Source organism: Sebastes umbrosus, chromosome 3, assembly GCF_015220745.1.
Source record: "Sebastes umbrosus isolate fSebUmb1 chromosome 3, fSebUmb1.pri, whole genome shotgun sequence".
In the NCBI taxonomy this organism is placed as follows: Eukaryota; Metazoa; Chordata; class Actinopteri; order Perciformes; family Sebastidae; genus Sebastes; species Sebastes umbrosus.
The window spans coordinates 17,573,901-17,596,264 of record NC_051271.1 but is presented as its reverse complement, the minus strand read 5'-3'; the positions used below and the strand labels follow the sequence as shown (position 1 = coordinate 17,596,264).

The 22,364-nt window shown below is 37.6% G+C and overlaps 2 protein-coding genes across 2 annotated transcripts; both read right to left on the bottom strand.

Annotated features, from left to right (window-relative positions):
* Window positions 1-290: 290 nt before the first annotated feature.
* On the bottom strand, window positions 291-10,813 carry LOC119485891 (ADP-ribosylation factor-binding protein GGA3-like). Its single transcript, XM_037765716.1, has 16 exons — window positions 10,557-10,813; window positions 8,886-8,970; window positions 8,291-8,366; window positions 6,072-6,170; window positions 5,400-5,523; window positions 5,124-5,224; window positions 4,963-5,043; window positions 4,737-4,874; window positions 4,079-4,292; window positions 3,780-3,959; window positions 3,625-3,692; window positions 3,432-3,541; window positions 2,360-2,523; window positions 2,073-2,242; window positions 1,411-1,521; window positions 291-1,005 (listed from the first exon to the last, which is right to left on the bottom strand). Exons 1-16 carry the CDS (start codon window positions 10,597-10,599, stop codon window positions 895-897), a joined length of 1,875 nt encoding a protein of 624 aa, XP_037621644.1. The 5' UTR covers window positions 10,600-10,813; the 3' UTR covers window positions 291-894.
* Window positions 10,814-13,144: 2,331 nt separating this feature from the next.
* On the bottom strand, window positions 13,145-21,701 carry ears2 (glutamyl-tRNA synthetase 2, mitochondrial). Its single transcript, XM_037764960.1, has 10 exons — window positions 21,391-21,701; window positions 19,254-19,409; window positions 18,674-18,863; window positions 18,379-18,529; window positions 17,792-18,113; window positions 17,546-17,654; window positions 17,308-17,461; window positions 15,594-15,724; window positions 15,372-15,507; window positions 13,145-13,434 (listed from the first exon to the last, which is right to left on the bottom strand). Exons 1-10 carry the CDS (start codon window positions 21,512-21,514, stop codon window positions 13,345-13,347), a joined length of 1,563 nt encoding a protein of 520 aa, XP_037620888.1. The 5' UTR covers window positions 21,515-21,701; the 3' UTR covers window positions 13,145-13,344.
* Window positions 21,702-22,364: the final 663 nt, after the last annotated feature.

The window sequence follows — 22,364 nt, the reverse complement described above, 5'->3', positions numbered from 1 at the left end:
TGCAGTAGGTCATATTGTGATTTCGATAAAATTTGGATTAATTGTGCAGCTCTAATTTGTAGCTCATTTCTTTATGCTTCATGTCTTGCGAGTTGGGAAAAGTGTTTCTTGATTTGTTTGCGCTTAATGTATTTGCAGATGTATTTTTTTCTAAATGCTTCCTATGTTTAGTCATAGTGGTGAAGATCTTTCCCTCATTTGCTCGTGTTTTAAGTTGCAGCGCTTAAAACACAACTTGTATAAAACGTGACGTCAGAGCAATGGTACCATTACGTTTTTCATTCATTTTGCCATCAAGTACAGCAAATTACCCACAAATACACATCTTTTTCGGACATATTACTCACACATTCATTCCTTAAGACAACCACATTCTTAAAAAAAAAACATATTAAAAACACTTACTTCAATCTTAAGGCACTTTGGGAATTTTTATCATCAAATACTCAAAAATAAACAAATAACCATTTTCATGTGCAGACATGTAACTAGCCACATGTCAGCATACACATTGGTTCAGTGAACTATATGATCAAACTGCACTATAACAACAGGCAGGAGGCAGCAGTCGCAGAAACAGCAGAAGAAACCTGAACCAGGTACAATCAGAGATGAACCAAACCCACCTGAACCGTAAACATTTTTAGGTGTGATATAGAGTCTACTCACCTTTTTCGAGTAATATACAGTAAACCTTTCTGAGATTATTTTGATGAGAATACAGACTTGATATGTGTTTGCTCTGTGCGCTTGTTTACCTCATGAGGATCAACTGCAGGTGAGGTCACAAGTTTCCCATCTTTTTGTTGAGATTTCTTCACTTTACCTCTCTCAGATTCTAGATTTCAGATCCAGAGTGTTTTTGTTTTTTTTAATCCAAGTCCAAGAGGTTTGTTAGTTGCCGATCAAAGAGGTCCAGTCAGGAAAGTTGTCAATAGCTCCGGTCTCGTCCAGATGTTGGTCTCCGTGTGTCAGCGTCAGCTTGTAGCGTAGACGCACCCTTTGCTAAAGGAAAGAGGGAAACATGTTAGATGTAGCTATGACTTCTTTATGACATAGTATACTGACTTTTGTTCATGACATACTGTACAATGACTTTAGGAACATTTTTTTATTACATACTATGACTTTTGTATGACTTTTTAGTACATACTATACACGGACCTTTTATGACTTTGACATACTATACAATTTTCCGACTTTTTTAATACCATACTATGACAACAACACTGCACCACAAAAAAATTTAAATAAAATCAGAATTATAAACACAAACACACTGAAATGTAATGATTCTTATATACAAGTATTACAGTTTTATGTCCTATTAGTAACAGTGAAGTAGGGCGTTAGATCAGTCGCTATTATGTAAATGTTTAAAAGTAGATCAGCAGCGCTCCTCAAACTCACATTCTGAGGATTAGCCAATAGGAGGACCTGGGAGGTGGCAGGCGGAGGCAGGAGAGGGTTGTAAGGAGGCAGGTGTGTCCCTGAGGCAGGCTGAAGTTTCACTGACATGGTCTGCAGGAGAAGTAATAAACTGACAATTACCTGGATGTTCAACTCATTAACGTAAAACAGGTCAGCTCAGATCAACTTGTTGAATGATGAAAGGGAATGTGCATAAAATGCCAGAGGGAGTCTGACAAGTCTAAAGTGGCTCCAGGACGGGGCATCAGTAACACAATAAACCTTAACACAATCTCTATAAAGCAGCTTCGACCCATCAACACTGGGCATCTGCTTGAAACACTGAGACACTACCGGAGGGAAGATGTATCAACTGTTTGGAGCCAAACTTGGTACTACATGTGAAAAGTGATATTGTCATGGATTATTTTCCAATTGGAAGAACATGATACAGAAAAAATTTACAAGACTACAAGACCACAACATACAAACTATTTGCATGACTGCTTACAGTGTGTGACATTTTTAAATTAGTGACATTTTTAAATTATTTGTTTTGTCCGACCAACAGTTCAAAACCCACTCACACCTTATTTAAAAAAAACAAAACACTCATACTATAAATTAGTTTGATAAGAGATTATTATTGAATTTTTTTTCACCTTTGGAACAGCAGCTTGAAACAGGAAGTCTTTCACATCGAGGGTTGATGTGTTCACTGTGGAGAGGACGAGCACAGCGACACCTGGATGACCCGGCGGAGAGTCTTTAGCAAAATTGAGAGTGACATGGACGCCGCCCCGATTGTAAAAAGTGATCGGCGCAAGATTACCTACCGCAAACAACATAACAACAGACGTTTAGACATGATATCCAGTGTGCAATAAACACATAACAGAGGAACTAGGAAACACGAAGTTAAACCAGCTGTTTCTCCATTTAAACGTACTGGGTTTGATGGTCTCCACTGGAACAGAGATTTTTTTCAGGAGTTGTGGGGTAAACAAGCGTTCCTCTAATTTCTCTGGAGATCCCGACATTTCACTGAGTTGTTTCTGCAACTTGGACGGTGATCCTGACTCTGTAGTAAACTGTTGATTGTGAGGGAGACACCTGATGGAAGAAAAGGTCATTTTAGAAATAATAAGGATGGTAAATGAAGTGTGCAATGAAACATCCTGGACTAGAGCCTCACAGATGATGGATTTTGAAGGCAGAAACCAAAACTTGAGAATAACAAAACATAACAAAATAATAAATCGATTTTTTTTTTTTCCTTTTTCTTTTTTTACATAAATGCACAAAACAAAATATAATGATAAGGATATATCTGACTATCTACAGTTGAACAATAAACTTTATTATCCAAGATGACAGTCCATGTAAATACAAGATAACAGTAAATTAGGGACCGTAAATAGGAATGAGAATGTATTTTATGCGGGTGGAAGATCCATACGCAGCCACAACAGCCTGGCACCTCCTCCTCATGCCGGTCACCAACCTGGTCACACGTTACTGTGGGATGGCGTTCCATTCCTCAACCAGGATTCATTGCAGGTCAGCCAGCGTGGTTGTGGTGGTCACTCTAACACGTACAAGCTGATCCTACAAGTGTTAAATTGGGTTGAGGTGTAGACTCTTGGCAGGCCGTTCCATTCTCTCTACTCCCACATTGTGGAGGTAGTCTGTGATAACCCTGGCTCTGTGAGGGTGAGTGTTGTCATCTTGGAGGATGAAGTTAGGTCCTAGATTGTGGAGATATGGGATCGCCACTGGCTGCAGAATCTCATCCCGATATCTCACTGCATTGAGATGGCCTTCAATGATGACAAGCCTTGTTTTGCCAGTGAGGGAGATGCCGCCCCCACACCATGACACTGCCTGAGGAGGAGGTGCCAGACTGTTGTGGCTGCGTATGGCTCTTCCACTCGCTACTGAGGCTCCTGACGGTGTATTAAATGAATAAAATATAAAATTGCCAATATGTCTTGTTTGTTCTTTCTTTCCTCCATCCTTACCAAATGTTTGTCCCATTAGCCTCACTGCTCCCTCCACATCCACGGGCTCTCAACACAAGACCTCTCCCTCCGTTCAGCTCAGCATTCTTCATCTGAACATCTCCATTAAGCTGACAGAAGAAGATAAACTGTGTGAAACACTCTTCCAAATAAAATCAGCTTTATTTATTTTAACTTTACATCCGAGCCTCACCTGCAGCAGATCTTCATAATACGACCTTGATGTCTTTTGAGTCTGTTTTGAGACCAGATTATCTAACTCTGTAATCACAGGACAGAACATCATTACATTATGAATCATCGCTGTCAGAGAGAACAAACTAGAAATAGGAACAAATGCAGGCTTACCTATTTCATTTAAGTTCTGTTCAGCCATTGAGTGGAAGGCGTTTTTCAGAGGAGAGGAAAACATGGGTGAAGAGGATTCAAAGGACAGTGGTGAATCAGCTTTTCTGCGCGTCTGTGGAGAGTCCAGTGCTGACAGGTCGATGAGGTGGTAGCTTTTAATCTCTCTGGGACTCGTTGGAGCTGGAGGAACAAGAGAAAACAAGATCAAATACAAGCAACACAGACCAGAGCCAAACACAAGGTCAAAGTGTTTTCCACAGGGACTAACAGAAAACAAAGTGTACAAAATAGAGGCCTACCATTATTTTTATCTTCCTTTTCTTCCTCACTTCTACTTCTTTCTCTTCCTCCGTTACACTCTCTCTTCCCCACTCGGTCTTTGTAGGCGTTTACTACAAGCGTTAGCTCGTCGTTGGCCGCCAGGATCTGTGCCAGAGCTGCGTCGTCGTCCATCGTGTCGCTGGCCAGGCGGAACAAGCTTGGTCTCAGCCGATCACAGCGCTCGTAGAGGGCCTGCAGCGGGGAAGAGGGAAGGATCAACTGTGGAGTTACACGCACACAAACACATTCTCTACAGTGAGGACAAACATGCGTTCCTCTGAGAAAATACCTGTAGGTTTCCTAAGCTCAAATATCACTTTGTTGCCACAATAGATACATTTGGTTGGTTAGACATCTAGGTTAGACATAACTGTTGTTTAAACAGCATTTATTACATTTAAATGTGAAGCAGGTCCTAACTGCATTCACCAGAAAGTCAACAAATCAGTATTTGCGGATTATATTTTCACAGAGATGTTGGACGTTGAGAGAAACAAATTAGCCAGTAGAGGGCGATAGAAGGACAACAATCACTGGACTTCCACACTGGGTCTCAAAAACCATATAACTCTTTGTTGTCAGCCCTGAACAGCTGCTTGATTGTTTGTTTGTTTGTTTGTATAATGTCCAACTTACCTTCACGTCATCACTGGGCTGTAACGAGGTTCCAGTGATCGTGTGCTGGTCCAGTAGTTCTCTGAGCTCTTTGGTACTGCTCTCCACCTCCTCCAGAGTAGATTCACGCTTTGACACTTTCTCTGCCTTCTCCTGCTCCTAAAAACAAACATAAACAAACAAATCAATATCAAATTAATACAATTACAAATGCAAACATGACCATTACACCAGCCGCACTGCTCACCTCTTTGATGGTGCTTTTAATGAGTCTGTTGGCCGTTTCCAGGTCTTCGGGACGAGCACTTTTCAGTAACCTGGCTAATAGCTGATGATCCAGAGACACATTTTAGCAGGATGAAACTTAATGTTACATTAGCAGGTGTCCTATTATGTGCAAACACTCACCGTGGCCTTGTCCTCCTGGTCAAAAACAGAGTCTGCGGTTCTTTGCGCTGGAGGTGCCATTATAACTTTGTCTGGCAGTTTGGGATCTTTCTTCACAATACCTGAAATAATAAAAAGGGAAAGATGGTTTTATTCTTGAGAGAAGGATATAATAATAAGCAACACATTACAATATATATCACACTTTTATACATCTGTTAACTCTTAATATATCATGTGAATCATTAAAGTGTTGCTCAGGCTACTCTCAAGAGTTTAAAAGTGTATATGTTGCACCTTGTTTCTTGAGCATGTTGTAAGCTTCCTGAATCTTGGGTTCTTCTTTAAGCCAAAGAGTCCAGCCGTAGAGGACCTCCGTCACTCGGTCTTTAACTTTCTCTGGAGTCCACGCGCCATAGTACTGCTCAGAAAAGATCAACCAGGTCAGTCACATCAGTATCGTTCCTAAAAGAGCAACTTTCACATTCTTTTATTAGACTTTAACTCTTCACACTTTTATTTGTGTTGATCGTTTGATCTGTATTATATTTAATTGTGATTTATTTGCAATTAAACATTTTAATCAATTGACACCCCTTGTTATTTATTATTATTATTATTATTATTATTATTATTATTATTATTATTATTATTATTATTATTAGTAGTAGTATTAGTATTATTATAATATACATGACACTGAAACTCAACAGTCAAACCTAAAAATAAATAAATAAATAGGACAATTTAGAGAAATATGGCCTGATGAAATCCACCCGGCCAAAAAATTGCCAGTAAAGTCAAATTTCAAAAGACATGAATGTGTGTGCTATCATTACCTTTTGCCCAATTAACTCAGAGCAGACACAATTCATTACCTTTGATTTTAGATTTTATAACGGCTGCAAAGAAATGGCATTGGTGCATGCACAAATAGGGAAATGAGGACACCTGTTTCTCTATGATTACCTTTGGTGTTAAGAGTTTGATGAGCTCATTGAGGAAGCGAAACTTGGCGGCCTCCCTGTGGAACCTCTTTCCGCAGTTGTTCATACATGCCTCAAGAACCTGGAAAGCACCAAGTCGGAATAAAATCATTTTCAACAGAAGCTTTTTCAATTGAAAATGAAAGAAAAAGTTACGCAACACAAAAGACATAGAGAACAGATTTGTCACTGCATGTTTATGGTTAACCACCTTTAAATGTCACATGAGCCTTCGAGAATCTTCCTTAAATTACATTTTCTGGTGAAACGCTGCAGCTCTCTTTAATGTGTGAACGACAAACGCAGATTAAATCCCTCATGTCACCATGTGATCAAATTTAGATATTCTTCACAGGACCGCCCTCCCCCAGGGTTAGAACAAAGACATTTGTTTTTCAATGAATGGTCCGTACCTTTGAAGATGCTGTGATAAACAGTGTTAAACGGTGTTTAACCCATAATAAATTGCATTAAATAAGAACAGATGTGTACTGTTTGTCCACACAGATACCAAACATCTTGTGACTGACTTCTTAAAGCAGTGGTTCTCAAACTTTTTCTGTCATTCCCCCCTTTGGAGGAAGAAATGTATTCACGCGCAGTCAGTAGTCCTAGTATGTTAAATAGGTTGGGAGGATGAGTTTATCAAACCACTTTTTTAAGATGTAATGTTTCTAAATGTGGTCTTAATTTGTTGGGTCTCATACTGTCAGCTGCCACAGTTTTCAGTCTTAAAATACACACTGGTCTCTCCTCATCTCCCACCGCCTTTATTATTATTTGTATAAATGTAATTTATGGTGCTGTTGGATTGCTGCTAGACCGCCCCATTAATACAGGTGCTTGCGGGAGAGGAAACAGTTTTTAACCACAGTGAAACTGTTGTTTTAAAAAGGTTAAAAGACAAAAAAAATAGGGACTGAAGCAGAATTTTCTGTTAGATAAAAACATGGAGTGAATTTTGGAAATAATTACGATCTCTCTTTTTTCAGTAAATTTTGACTTTTGGACTGGAGCAATTACAGAGACGGACGGAGCGTCGCATTGCTTACTATGTGTGTGTTTGAGAGAGTGGAGGGAAGAGAAGGTGGAAGGTAGGCTAATGTTTCTGTAAGTTTAATAATAACTAGAATGTCAACGTTATGAACGAAGCTTCGAACTACTCGGTGCAGCCCTACTTCGTCATATTTTCTTTTGATTACTGTCAGATGAGCGCGTTATCTTGTTAGTCTCCGAAGCATTGTCTATTTTTCTTTCTGTCAAATATCTGTCCATTCTGTAAACCTACAGACTACCTGTCTGAATGAACACCATTGCTACTATGGATGTACAAAGAGACGATTTGTTTACTGCTCCGCCGTGAAAAAGATTCAGACATTAAAACATTAATTGCGCATCACATTTTCCCCCCGGTCACATGCGCCCCACCCGTCATAACTCTGAGCACTACAGTTTGAGAACTACTGACTTACAGCTGCAGTTGGTAGAAATGGAGCAAATATGATTAAAGAAAGTTATTTCTATAAAACGGTCATTGTATCCTGACAGTAAAGCATAAGACAGGTAATTTGAAAAAATCATGTGCCTCTGTGTCCTCCGGTGCTCCTAACGACATCCGCATGATTTCACAAATCAGAGGCAAACAACCAATCAGAGCCGAGCTGGAGTCTCCCGTCTCTGAGCAGCTGTCAATCACTCGCAAAGTCCGATCAAACTAGGCAGCGCTGATCAAATATGAATCAATATTCTGTTACTGTAATGACTATTTCTCGCCTCAAATGTTTTCAGAAACATCTTGTAGTGTACTGTTTAGCTGTAAAATTAGAAAGTTTTACAAGCACCACCCACCAGCCGGAGCACAGCCAATAGGAACGCTCTCTCTCTGAAATGACCTGTGATTGGCCAAAGTCTCTCGTCACAGGCTACATTTTCTAAAGCCTGAAAACGGAGCCATGAGGAGGTGCAGAAGTCTAGTTATCTCTCAGAACACTTGAATTACAAAATGCTGAAAGGTTATTGTGGAATTTTTGCCCAATGATGCAAAATATATTCTGCCTCCTGCAGGTTTAAAGGATAAAAAAGAACACCTTAAATAAAAAAAATAAAAAAACATAAAGAAAATAGATTGAATATTTAACAACAGATAAAAAATAAACTATGTAATGTGTATCATATGTAGAGATGAAGAATCGGATTACTTACAGTGATAGCCTGCAGAGCCTCTTTCTCCTGTGGCGACTGGATTTTATGGGCAAGAACACGAATGGCTATCTGTGGACTGAAAGCAGAAAATTAAGATTTAGGTCACATTAAAATACCTGAGCAGACCGTGAGCCAAGAACAAGTTATGCCAACATTTAAAGAAGTACTATTCACATAGATTCCACACATTGTCCTGTTTGAGTAAAGCAAATAGAAACAGATGAAAACCTTAGAAACTTTTCCATCCGTGTTAGCTTTGAATTTACATTACATTTAGACATTATAACATGTTCATATTGAAAATAAGAAAAGGGTCAGAGGGGAAAAAAAGGTGCTGCAGAGTTCCTCCTCACTCTTGCATGATGGTGTTACTGAGAAGCTGTGATGGCAACATGGATGTGAAGCAACTCTTTCTCAAAACGCCACAATTGCGTTAAAGTAACTTTTAGAAGCAAACGGCCTCCTCTGAAAACTTTAGCTCAGGTTCAAAGTCTGAACGTGATCTGAGAATCCATGCCGGGTTGTGTGCGAGCGCATAAAGCAGTTCAAAATAAGGAAAGGCTTTGATGAGGAGCACAGACTGTGTTCAGTTTACCCATCTGTCTCTTGGTCGACGAGCTGGTAGAAGCTCTGGATGCAGTCCCATCTGTCCTCTTCATTGTTTGGATCTGTGGCCTGGTCTGGAACAACAGAGAAACAAGTTCAACATCCAAAAATATATTATATATATTTTTAATATAATTAGATTAAATACTTGCAAATGCACATAATTATATAATTTAACGAGGAAGTGAAAATGAAAGACAGACCTAAACAGAAAACACTCTGTCTCCACATCTTACAAATATAATTGTGTAAAGACAGAGTGTAACTACTGTACACATTCAAGTACTCTATGCAAGTTTTTTTGTTTGTTTTTTCCAATTTTGAGTAATTGTTTAGTCTATAAAATGTGAAAAAAAATGCACATCAGAATTTCCAAGACATTTTCTAATTGCTTGTTTTGCTCAACCAAAAGTCCAGAGGACAATATTTTTGTTTTGCATTTTTGCTTAATGACTTAAATAATAGTAGATTATGAAAATTGTTGATGATTCATGTTCTGCCAATCTACTAACTGATTAATCAACCAATCGCTTCAGCACATAAGTTAGTATACTTTAACTGCTATTTAAAGATACAATTTAACTTTATGGCTGACTTTGCTCCACTTTATTTATCTGTTGAATGAAGTTATTAATTACTTTGAAGATTCAGATGATGCATTGAACATGATAAACTCATTAAATACGGCTGTTTTGGGGAAGAAAAACAACAAAAAATGGCATCTCTAATGGTGAGCCACACTGAAAACAAGTATTTTGGCAATATCTAAAAAGCTTAAGAAAGGCAAAGAGAATGATCTTTTTTTATTCCTTCCAAGAAGTATGAAACTCTTCTGAAAGAAACCAACCAAAATGTTGGATATGAGACTTAATAGAATAAAAATATAGAGCTGGAAATGGAACATAAAAGGTCCCTTTAAGATTCACAGTACTTATATTATACATATATACATACATATATACATACATACATATATATACACATATATATATATACATACATATACACATATATATGTATATATACACATACACATACATATATATACATACATATATATATATATATATATATATACACACACACATATACATAATCTACTTTTCAGTAGATGTCTAAATACAGGTCTTTAACTTGCTAGTGTGCATTCTTTTACTCAAATAAAACATCTGAAACTTCCTTCATCAACTGAAGGAATATAAATGTTCTGCCAAAAGAGGATCGTGTCTAGAAGGTAGCCCGCAAATTGAGAAATCTGATCTGAGATCTGCAATAACTTGCACAAACTCTCGCGAGACTCTCTGCCCGACGACCTATCCTACAGAGATCAATTCCTAACCTTTGACCATATCTCGCGAGAATTCCCCCCACTTCGCTGGTTCCCTTCTAGAACACGACTCACAACACACCACACACGCGCTCGTCAGGCACGCGCACGGTCTAACCAACAACTTCCTGTTCGAACTGGTACTTTCTGCACCAAAACTTATTTTACTAAAGTTTAAATAAAACGACACATTCACTATTTAACTGCAAATATAATAAGGAGTTGTTATTGTAATTAAGTCAAACTGACGTTAGCAAACAGCGTCAGTTAGTGGAGATGATGATGATAAGCTTAAAACAAGTAAAACAACCAACAAACATACTCTATACTTACTGAGCCATGAGTCAAACGTTGCCTGGCTGTCACCGGTCGCCATGGCCGTCCGTCTCCTGCGGGTCCAGAGAGGTTTAGCTGAGCTGTGAGCGTGTTTCTGGGGGAAGCGGAGGTGTCAGTCTGCAGCAGCCTGTCTGGAAACATGTGACGATCACACGCCCAGTTCACCTCCTCCTGATGACTGACTGACAGCAGAGTCATTACATTAACACAGCCGGCCCCTCCCCTCACCTCTCACCACAACACCAACCAGACTATACTTGTACTACTTCTACTTTACTAGAGTAATCACATTTTCTACTTTACTACATTTCAGATACAAATATTATACTTTTTTTTACTCCACACGACATTTATTTAATAACAAAAAGCCATAGTGTGGCATGTAGAAAAAAAATTCATAGTATAGTATGTCGAAAAAGTAATAGTATAGTATGTTAAAAAAAGTAAAAAAAAAGTCATAGTATATAGTATGTCAAAAAATATTTTAAAAAGTCATAGTACAGCATGTTGAAAAAAAGTCATAGTACAGCATGTTGAAAAAAAGTCATAGTACAGCATGTTGAAAAAAAAGTCAAAGTACAGTATGTGTAAAAATAGAGTGAAAAAAATCATAGTATAGTATGTCGAAAAAAAGTCATAGCATAGTATGTCGAAAAAAGATTTTAAAAAGTCATAGTATACTATGTTGAAAAAAGATTTAAAAAAGTCATAGTACACTATGTTGAAAAAAGATTTAAAAAAGTCATAGTACACTATGTTGAAAAAAGATTTTAAAAAGTCATAGTATACTATGTTGAAAAAAGATTTAAAAGTCATAGCATACTATGTTAAAAAAAGATTTAAAAGTCATAGTATACTATGTTGAAAAAAGATTTAAAAGTCATAGTATACTATGTTGAAAAAAGATTTAAAAGTCATAGTATACTATGTTGAAAAAAGATTTAAAAAAGTCATAGTATACTATGTTGAAAAAAGATTTTAAAAAATCATAGTATACTATGTTGAAAAAAGATTTAAAAGTCATAGTATACTATGTTGAAAAAAGATTTAAAAAAGTCATAGTATACTATGTTGAAAAAAGATTTAAAAAAGTCATAGTATACTATGTTGAAAAAAGATTTTAAAAAGTCATAGTATACTATGTTGAAAAAAGATTTAAAAAAGTCATAGTATACTATGTTGAAAAAAGATTTAAAAGTCATAGTATACTATGTTGAAAAAAGATTTAAAAGTCATAGTATACTATGTTGAAAAAAGATTTAAAAGTCATAGTACACTATGTTGAAAAAAGATTTAAAAGTCATAGTACACTATGTTGAAAAAAGATTTAAAAGTCATAGTATACTATGTTGAAAAAAGATTTAAAAAAGTCATAGTATACTATGTTGAAAAAAGATTTAAAAAAGTCATAGTATACTATGTTAAAAAAAGATTTAAAAAAGTCATAGTATACTATGTTAAAAAAAGATTTAAAAAAGTCATAGTATACTATGTTGAAAAAAGATTTAAAAGTCATAGTATACTATGTTGAAAAAAGATTTAAAAAAGTCATAGTATACTATGTTGAAAAAGGATTTAAAAGTCATAGTATACTATGTTAAAAAAAGATTTAAAAAAGTCATAGTGTACTATGTTGAAAAAAGATTTAAAAGTCATAGTATACTATGTTAAAAAAAGATTTAAAAAAGTCATAGTATACTATGTTGAAAAAAGATTTAAAAGTCATAGTATACTATGTCAAAAAGAAGTCATAGTATAGTATGTAAAAAAAAAAAAGTCATAGTATTGCATGTCGAAAAAAAGTCGAGTAATGATTTTATATTCAAAGCATACACTGAGTTTATAAAATATGATGTGTTGTTATTATATTAATTGTTATTATATTAATATAAAGTAGTTTCAATTCCTATACCAGCAACAGCATAAAATATTTGCTAATGAACCAGTAGTAATTAGGGCTGTCAATCAATCAGAATATTTAATCCTGATTAATTGCATTAATTGCAGAGTAAATACTTTTACTAAATTTTTAAGTACTTGTACTTTACTGGAGTAATCCCATTTTCTTTTTTTTTATATATATATACTTTATTCTTTCCCTTTTTTCAAGTTTGTTTTCATATATGCAATTTAGAGTTTGTAATTACAATAGTTTATAAACCAATTTTTAAGTAGATGAGCTTATAGACAAACTCATTAAGTACACTAGAGAAAACAACTTCAACATTAAAAATTTAAATAAAATTAAGAAAAGAAATAATAATAATAATAATAATAATAATAATAATAAAAAGAAAGAATAGAGTTAAAAAAACACAATATATATATATATATGTATGGAATATGGAATATTTTAGTGTCCTTCTTTTAGCATTAATGTTTGGTATTTATGAATTCTTGGAAAGTTTTTTTCTGGTGAATGTACATCTGTCTGTTGTAGTTCGTTAAAAAACGATTTGCAGGAGAAAGCACAAGAATATTTGCATAAAAAATACCGAGGTACTTCCCATCCTCTGCTGTGTGGTACACCTGGTCCTGTAAAGTCTCACAGTACTGAATAAAACAAACAGACCATGTGAGAAAAATCTCTTTCATCTCTTTTATAAAATATTTATAATAATTCAAGTAGTATTCATTCATCAGTGGGGTGCAGTTCATTTTAAATGTGTCCCTGTTAGCTTTGGCAGAATCATCAGGTGGTTTTAAGTAACTCAACATACAGGCCACATCTTTAAGAGCAGCTCGTCTTCATCAGGTGTCTGTGAGGAGACAGGCTGTCCAGTCTTTAACTCGTCTCTGAAAGCAGCTTCTGGAATCGATGGCTGATCTCTGCAGGCCCCAAAGACACCATCATCTCAGCTACACTGGGGCCCTGCTGCAGTTTCAGAGGAGAACAGAGGATCAGAGGTCAGTGAAGTAATGCAATCAAACCAGACAGTTAAGAAAACAGATTGTGAAAAGCAATCATCTACTTCCTCTTTCCGTTGTCTGTCTCTGAATATGAGCAGGGTGACTGTGCTGCATGAGTCACTGGAGGATTTCTGAGGCTTTAGTCATTACTATAATTTTAAACGTGCTATTTTAAGAATTTAGCTTAGTCATGCCGTGGACAGAAATAAAAAGAAGGGACACGTGCAATAATAACAGTCCAGCAAGGACAGTTCTTTTTTGACTGATGATGATTTGACAGAAATGTTTGGATCTGCTGAGTAGGAGTGTGAAAGACACAATTGCAGAAATGAAAATTGCAAGTGAGCTGTAAAAAAATGATTAAACGGTTGTTATCAGTTCCTCTGAGAGTCAAAATGATCTTAAAATATTACAGTGCAGGTGGTGTTCTTGAGGTAGAAAAACAAAACCTATGCAGAACTTTCATTTTGATTTGACTTCAGGTTATAACAGTGGTTCTTGATCGGAGAGTCTATCTGTCTAAAGCTGGAAAAGTATGATGTCAAGTTTTAATGAAGATATTGAGGTGACGTGACATAACTACAAGCTCTTGTGATTAATTTGGGGACTGGATGAATTTAAAAGAAAATGTCATAAAAATGATAGAAAACAGTTAGGGTAGAGTTTCCTGCAGCTGTTCATAGAGAGGTGAAGTCCCGCCCCTTTCTGGTGGAACACCATGGGACCTTATATTTCGGAAAGAATATGAACGGTAGTCAACGGCGAGAGACAAATATTTTTTTGATCCCATTTGAATTGCACCATGAATCACACATATGATATTTGTCAATTTAAAACATAATTTTTGCAAGTCAAGACAGTCGTAGTTTGTTGTAAAACAGACTGTGAAAATACGTAATTAGAAAGACTACACACCCAAAAGCCGCGTAAGTGACGTCTCCCTCACTGAAGCTACAATGCCTGTGTGTTTCCTACTGGGATTTACTCACACCAGCAACAGGTATTAAACATCTTTCACTTCCCGAGTGATAAAAAGACCAAAACTAAATGATACCATGACAAGCCTACGACAAACTTATGGCAAAATGATGTTTTAAATTGACAAACATCATATATGTGATTCATGGCGCAATTCAAACGAGATAAAAAAATATATATATATTTGTCTCTCACCATTGATTACCGTACATATTTCTTCAAAAATAAGGTCCCATGGTGGTCCACCAGAAGGGGCGGGACTTCCCCTCTCTATAAAACAACCCCTACTCTGCCTCTATAGAGTGCTGCAGGGATGACGTATATTTGTAGGCCAACCAGGAAGTTAGCTTCACCCTGCGTTCCCTCAACAAAAACCCAATGGGATTTTTCCATTGGGTTTTTGGATTATTGCAGAAAATAAACTCTGTGGCAAACAAACGTTTATGATACTTACATGTGTAAATGCAATCGCCTGAAGTAAAAGGCTAACGTTAGACTATAAACAAACTACACCACGGTCGCATGAGCGCGAGTATACACAACGAGGCTGTAAAGGCGGAAGAGTCGGCGTGATGACGTTTAGTAGTCTCATTTAGCCACTTGTTAGCAACTGCCTTTTTTAAGACACATAAAGGCTCTAAAATTCAGAAAGTGGGGTATTTATTGATGTATTTTATGTCGTAGAACAAAACGTCAAAATCTCTTCAGCTTGTGTTAACCACAGACCATATTTCAGGCATCTAACTAAAAACACATTCAAAAAACCCATTGACTTCCAGACGAGGGAACCGGAAGTGCTAAAATGAATACTCATTTCCAGGTTTTAGGACTCATTCCTGCACCACTCTATAACCACTGAATTAATGACCACCTCTGCTAAAGCCCACTGCAGACTACATGACTTTTGTCACGACCAGCCTGTACCTGCAGACCACTGAGAGCCAGACGTAACAGCTTCATCACTTCTCTGTACTTGGTGGCTTTAGCCTGCTTCGTCAGAGTCTTCAGATCTTTACTGAGTCGATCCACCGCCAGCTCCTCACCTCGCTCTGCTATTAATCTGCAATACACGCACACACACAGAAATGTTCATATCCTGTTATGTATAGTGAGACGTGCAGTTGGAGATTTATTAATGCTACATACTTGAGCACTAATGAAGCAATGTGCGGGGCCTCTGCAGTGAGTGCTGCCACCTGCTGGCTGGAGACGGAAGGACGAACCCACAGGTAAGAGTAAACAGGACTTACAAGCTCCTTAAGGGAGGATATGTGACCCTGTAGAGAGGGGAAGAGGATAGTTTCAGTATTACTGTAGAGACACAAGACCAGTAATGAGAAATAAGAGTAGCAGCCACATTTGAATGCCCATAAGAGACAATAGGTAAGAGAGAAGGTTATTGGGCTGGGAATAAAATAAAACATGTATCACTTCATCGCAGCAATTACTGTTTACTTATTCACACAGAGTCAGATTATCATGGCAAACAGCATCTTAATCCCCTCAAGTCTTTGAAGGAAAACCCAGATAATTGAGACCATGTAAATGTCCAGGGCAAGAATTCAGTTAACCCGCTGATATAATTAGTTTTATGGCTTCCACATACCAGAACATTTTAAGTAATTTATCAGCCTGATTTAAAAATCCTCCCATGTTTCCTTTTTGTTCTGAACTGAAAATAAACACACAGCACCACCAAGTGGACAAACAAAGACGTTTCACACATCTATCTGTTTGTTAATAAACACACAGTAAATGCAGTTGTAGTTATTGTACAGATATTTCTGGCTGGAAGCTGGAAGATGCCAGTGTTTCTTAAATCCTCTGTACAGTGGCTACGCTACGCTCCGGCTCTGCAACAGACTTTGCTTTTTTGACTTTGACTTTTCTCATTGAGTAAACGGACAACCCCTGACGACTAAGTGATTATTTTATGGATATGTCGTATTATATTCAATGCATAACAATCACAGTACAGAACAACTGATAAACTCTACAATTAACCCAAATAGTGAACGCAATAACTGCAGAAAGTTTGTGTAAAACAAGCCATTTAGATGAATTTTGAGCCGATTATTTCCTGTGAATATTGCAATCAATCAATCATTTAACACAGTTAATAGGATGCTTTTTTGACAGATTAAATGATTTCTTCTCCCTGACGTTTAGCCTTTGTTCTATTAGCTCTTTGGTTGTTTTAACTGCATACTTTTCCAATGCAGAATGAGGCTGTTTAGTGGAGAGGGAATGCTCTCTGTGAATATAACTTCTGTTCAGGTCTTCACTGTGCCCTTATCCCTGTGTCTTCAAAGTCTTTCTCTTAGTTTTAAGGCACTCAATGGCCTCGATCCCTGTTATATCACAGACTCACAGTATCGTCTTATGATCCTCCACAGCTGCTCTTTTAACTGTTCCAAATGTTGCCACAAAAACCTTAGGGGATGCTTCACTCTGCCTTTAAATATTAGACTTGCTGACTCGGTGGAGAGTTTGAAACAACTCAAAACGTTTCTCTTTTTAATATAGCCTATAACTAGCAGCTGTCTGATTTTATTTTTTATGATTTTCTCTAATTTTTTGAAAATATTAACACTCATTTTCTCCCTTCATTCTTGTGTATGGTTTTTAAACTTGTGTTTTTTGGTGTTTTTGCTGCTGAATTGTGATGCGCCCTGCGGCCCTTTGCTGCATGTCATCCCCTCTCTCTGCCCCTTTCATAACTATCACTGTCACTATCAAATAAAGGCAAAAAGCCAAAAAATGTATCTTAAAAAAAAAAAAAGAAAGAAGAATTGTAATGCATGAAAGGTGCTATATAAATAAAGGTCACTCATATTCGTGAGTATGCTGTTATGGTTACCTTACGAAGCTGTAGCACCCGCCTGATGTAATCCTCATGTAGTACTTCTTCATCCTGGATCTCTGCCGTACAGGCCCGCTGGATCTGTCCCTGCAGATCTTTTATCAGCAAACGACACTGCTCCTCGTCTTCAATACGGTGCTGCAGGTGAATTCTGCCACAATCAGAGAGATTACTGATATACTGTATGAACTATGACCTTTATAAGGAAGAGAGGAGAGACAAAGAGCTGACTTACCTGTTGAATTCTGGTAGTTTTTCCAGGTCTAACAGAGCAGAATGTGATGTGATCTTTGAAGGATTAAACTCAGAGATCAGTTCATCTATCCTCCGTCCTATACGATTGGCTATAAAGCAACATAAGCAATTTAGTAATTTATTCCTTTCAGAGCTGATCTGATTTCCAGATGTCATTTTAAATGCAATATATGCGTGCAATTAAATGCAGTTCATAATTTTCTCTGTTTATTCCTCCGTCACTCACTGTTGAATCCAGACCCACAGTTGGTTGTGATGTCCAGCAGAGCCTCCGGCAAGACTCCGTCTCTCTGGAAGCTTTGAATGAATATATCCCCCTGCCTCTTGGACAGTTTACTGCCATCTTTGTTCATCAGGAGCGGCAGGTGTCCGAAGGTGGGCGGCTGCCATCCAAGAGCGCGGTACATGAGGAGATGTTTGGAGGTGGAGATGAGCCACTCTGACCCCCGCAGCACGTGGCTGATCTTCATGTAATGATCATCTACTATGTTAGCAAGGTGATAGGTGGGAAAACCATCTGCTTTCATCACTACAGGGTCCCCCTCCACCTAAAAAAAGAGGGCAACAGAAGTTACTCTGTGAACCCCCTCAGACATTTGAGTTTTAGTTTTTTTCTAGAAACAAAAACTGTTATCAAGCCACAATTGCAATGTCAGAGATCTTGGATTCAAATGAAATGAGTAAATTTAAAGAAAGAAATGTATAAAAACAGCAGAGAGAAAGGGAGAACTGATGATTATCACACCTAAAACAATGTGTGACTCTATCCTACATCATTTAGTGTGAACCCCACTGAAACACTACAAATCTGACCTGGGCCACCTCATGATGATTCCGTCCAAAGATCAAATCCTGAAAAGGCTCGACACCTGCTTCCAGACGAAACCTGATCACATGCGGCACTCCCTGAGCCAGTTTCTCCTGGACCTGCTCGGCCCGAAGGTGACGACACCTGTTATCATACCTGGGGAGAGAGGGAGAAACACAGCTGATGCTTTAAATCTGACAAAAACGTCCTGAAGTCTGGCTGCATATTATCTTCATCTCAGTGAGAATATGATTAGGTGAAACTGTAAATCGTGTGTGTGTGTTCATGTTATATAACCACCTCGGCGTCTGACCGGTCCTTAAGGCCTCTTTTTTGAGCAGCTCGAGTCTCTGAGAGCTGCAGAAACAGTTGTAGGCGTGATCGCTCTCGACAAGCTGCTGGGCCGTCTGACTGTACAGGTCCAGTCTCTGAGACTGCAGGTATGGACCCACCGATCCACCTCGACGAGGACTCTCATCTGGAGGTACACCTGGAGGTGAAAGTGAGCTTAGGTCAAATTATAAGAATGACTGTAACATAATAAACCATTGCAACATAACATTTTGTTAACCCTAAGAGACCCGCTTAGACCTAGACTGGGCAAAAATAACACATTTATACTGCATGCATAAAACTGCATAGTTTTTCTTCCCAAAACTGCATGTGATTATCATAAAGTGGGCATGTCTGTAAAGGGGAGACTTGTGGGGATCCATAGAACCCATTTTCATTCAAATATCTTGACATAGACAAGACAGTAATGTCAGTCTCAGAGGGTTAAGATATTATTCAGTAATTTTGCTCTAAGTGTACTGATAAGATTGGTCCATGAACCCAATAATCATGACGGATCACATGACTTTAGAGCAGTGTTTCCTACCGGCCCACTCCAGCATGTCCTCTATGGCCTCTGCAGCTCCTGGTACCAGCCTGCTCTGATCAGTGTCCTCCAGTCGCAGGACGAACGAGCCTCCATACTTCTTGGCAAAGATGTAATTGTAGAGAGCAGTTCGGAGGCCTCCGAGGTGCAAGAAACCTGCAGCACAGAATAATATATAGTTAGAACATCAGACTGATGGAAATTATATATAAAGAGACTGTTTTTCAGATGCAGGATTAAGAATATTAACATAATAAACACTTTAACTTCGTACCGAGCTCTTTTCTTTTTGCATGTCTATTCAATATATTGTTTAAACTCGGCACAGTTGCAGATAAAAGTTAAACTACACTTATATAATTAGTATTACACTATTTGTGGAATTAGATTCATTGGTGGCTACATAGGATTGTTTCTGACTCGTGTGATCCAAACATTTCCAATAACTCCTGGTTCAAAAGGAAGATAGACAAATACAAAATTGATACACACAGGAATAAAGAATAGAAACATGAGAATAAAAACACAGCAGTGAAGTAATAGTCTAGCCACCAGATATATTACAGACGTCACTAATATAATAATAAAGTATGTGCTAATGGAGGTAACGCAAATGTAAGGTGATTAAAAAGTAATTAAAAGTTAAAAAAACTGTCAAAGAATAATGATTATAATATCAAATACAAATTGTAGATAAATATATGAACAAATACAAATGCAGATTGTGCATAAGGCTAACCAGTAACTTACAGTCCAGCAAAAGGTGTTTAAAAATATATAAATATAAATATAAATAATGATTACTGAGGAAAAATATAAAAGACAAATAGAAGATAAATATATAAACAAATATAAATGCAAATTGTGCAAAAGGCTAACATAGCCAGTAACTGACTGACAGTCAGCGGTGGAATTTAACTAAGTAGGCTACATTTACTCAAGTACTGTACTTTTCATGAGTATTTACATCTAAGGCTACTTTCTACTTCTAATCCACGACCTTCTGGCTGCAAATATTGTACTTTTTACTCCACTACATACAGTATATTTGTCATTTTTAGTTACTTTGCAGATTCAGATTATTAATACAAACTATAAATCAACTCATAAATCATGAAATGTTAAAGCTGAAGTAGGCGAGATTAGAGCAAATATGATTAAAATATATTTTTATAAAGCGGTCGCTATATCGTGACAGTGGTACATGAAACAGGTAACCTGAAAAAAATGTGCCTCTGTGTCCTCCGGTGCTCCTAACGGCATCTGCAAGATTTCACAGACCGAAGGAAAACAAGCCGTAAGAGCTGATCTGAGGTCTGTCCCTCCAGCTGCTGTCTATGAGAGCCGGCTGTCAATCACTCTGAACTCTGATCAAACAGTCAAACTAGGCAGCGCTGATCAAATATGAATCAATATGATGTTACGTTAATGCCTATCTCGCCTCAAATGTTTTCAGAATCATCTAGTAGTGCACGGTTTAGCCGTAAATTAGAAAGTTTGTGACGCCGCCGCCATTGTGATGAATAGGAACGCTCTCTCAATGAAGTGACCTGTGATTGGTCAAAGTCTCCCGTCACAGGCTAGATGTTTTAAAGCCTGAAAACAGATCCATGAGGAGGAGAAGTCTAGTTATCTCTCAGAACACTTGAATTACAATATGCTGAAATGTTATTGTGGTATTTTCCCCGAAAATATACTGCCACTTTAAGATACCCAGCATATAAAGTCATTAATCTCCACTTTACCAGCTGCAACATTAATGTGATGAACATATTGATGCATCAATGGGCCAGTGTGCATAATGAGAACTTTTACTATTGGTACTTAAAGAATATTTTCCTGATAATACTTTTTTTGTACCTGTAATGCAGGACTTTTACTTGTAACAAGTGTATGTTTACACTGTAGTATTGCTACTTTTACTTAGATCTGAATACTTCTTCCATGCATGCTGACAGTGCAGCAGCCTAATGACAGAATGCATTCAGTCTCACCCCACCATCTCTGCGAGGAGCTGATTAGTTGAGCTTTTGATGGACTGATGCAGCTGTGCTTATGAGAGAAACACTGAACACTGTTCCTCTGCATCACCTTACAGGACATGTTAACAGTAGTGTGTTTACATTGAGGAGCTCACCTGTCGGACTGGGTGCAAACCTGACCCTGACGTCACTCTGAACCGAGGAGCAGCTTCTGGTACCGACCAGCCTGTTTCTGGTCCTGACCGCTGTCAGACACCGGAAACATCTCAACAGCATCATATTTACACGTTACTGAAACTGCATTTCGATAAACGAGAGGCACGACAATAACACGAAACGATATAACACTAGAAGTTGTCCCTCAAAATGTGATTAGAGCTGAGGCGTTTGTTTGGGTCAAACATGATTTGAGTTCTTCTTCGTTGAAACTGAATCGGAAGTTGAGTTGAGCATCCTCAGAGCGCATACTGCCCTCCTGCGGAGGAACATGGAAGATAAGATAAGATAAAATAGTACTTTATTACAGTTTTTCTCAGTTGTTTACACACAAATACTGGTACTTGACACACAATGACCACAACATGTAACTCATGCACCAACCCCCTGAACCAATTCTGCTAAACTACAAGCACAATTCCTGCTTTACACTCAAATTGCAGTTCTAAAACACACTTTTTTCAAAACACTACACACAATTCTCTGCATTTGGCACAATTTTCATGAAGAAAATCTCGTTTTCACAAGGAACACACTGTCATTCAAAATTCTAAAGTCAATTGCCCTACTATGCACACTGACTCATCACATGGGCAAACACCTGTCACACAGTGTTACAATTAGCAATCAGAGCTTTAGCATAAAAGGGAAAACATTGCTTGTGATGTGGATGAGGTGCTGTGGCCAGACCGAAACAGAAGAGAGGATGCAGCATAGTTTTTTTATTGTAACTGTATACAGTAAATTCTTCTGTTGTTTTGTATGTAGACCACTGTATGTGCAACTTTGTGTTGGTTGGGATGTACACTGTGTACATTGGTTTTGTGGGGAAAATAAAATATATTTGTTACCGTGTATTTGTGTGTTCTGAGTATAAAAACAATATTCTAAAATATTTTACAACACACTTATG

Excerpts from the sequence above, each read along its gene's own strand:
- LOC119485891 (XM_037765716.1), bottom strand. The coding sequence starts at position 10,599 with ATGGCGACCGGTGACAGCCAGGCAACGTTTGACTCATGGCTCA. Across the intron at positions 6,171-8,290 it reads AGGCTCTGCAGGCTATCACT|GTTCTTGAGGCATGTATGAA; the intron begins GTAAGTAATCCG and ends GGTGCTTTCCAG. Across the intron at positions 4,293-4,736 it reads AGCCCAGTGATGACGTGAAG|GCCCTCTACGAGCGCTGTGA; the intron begins GTAAGTTGGACA and ends TCCCCGCTGCAG.
- ears2 (XM_037764960.1), bottom strand. The coding sequence starts at position 21,514 with ATGATGCTGTTGAGATGTTTCCGGTGTCTGACAGCGGTCAGGACCAGA. Across the intron at positions 19,410-21,390 it reads GTTTGCACCCAGTCCGACAG|GTTTCTTGCACCTCGGAGGC; the intron begins GTGAGCTCCTCA and ends TCTGTGCTGCAG. Across the intron at positions 18,114-18,378 it reads ATCATCATGAGGTGGCCCAG|GTGGAGGGGGACCCTGTAGT; the intron begins GTCAGATTTGTA and ends CTCTTTTTTTAG.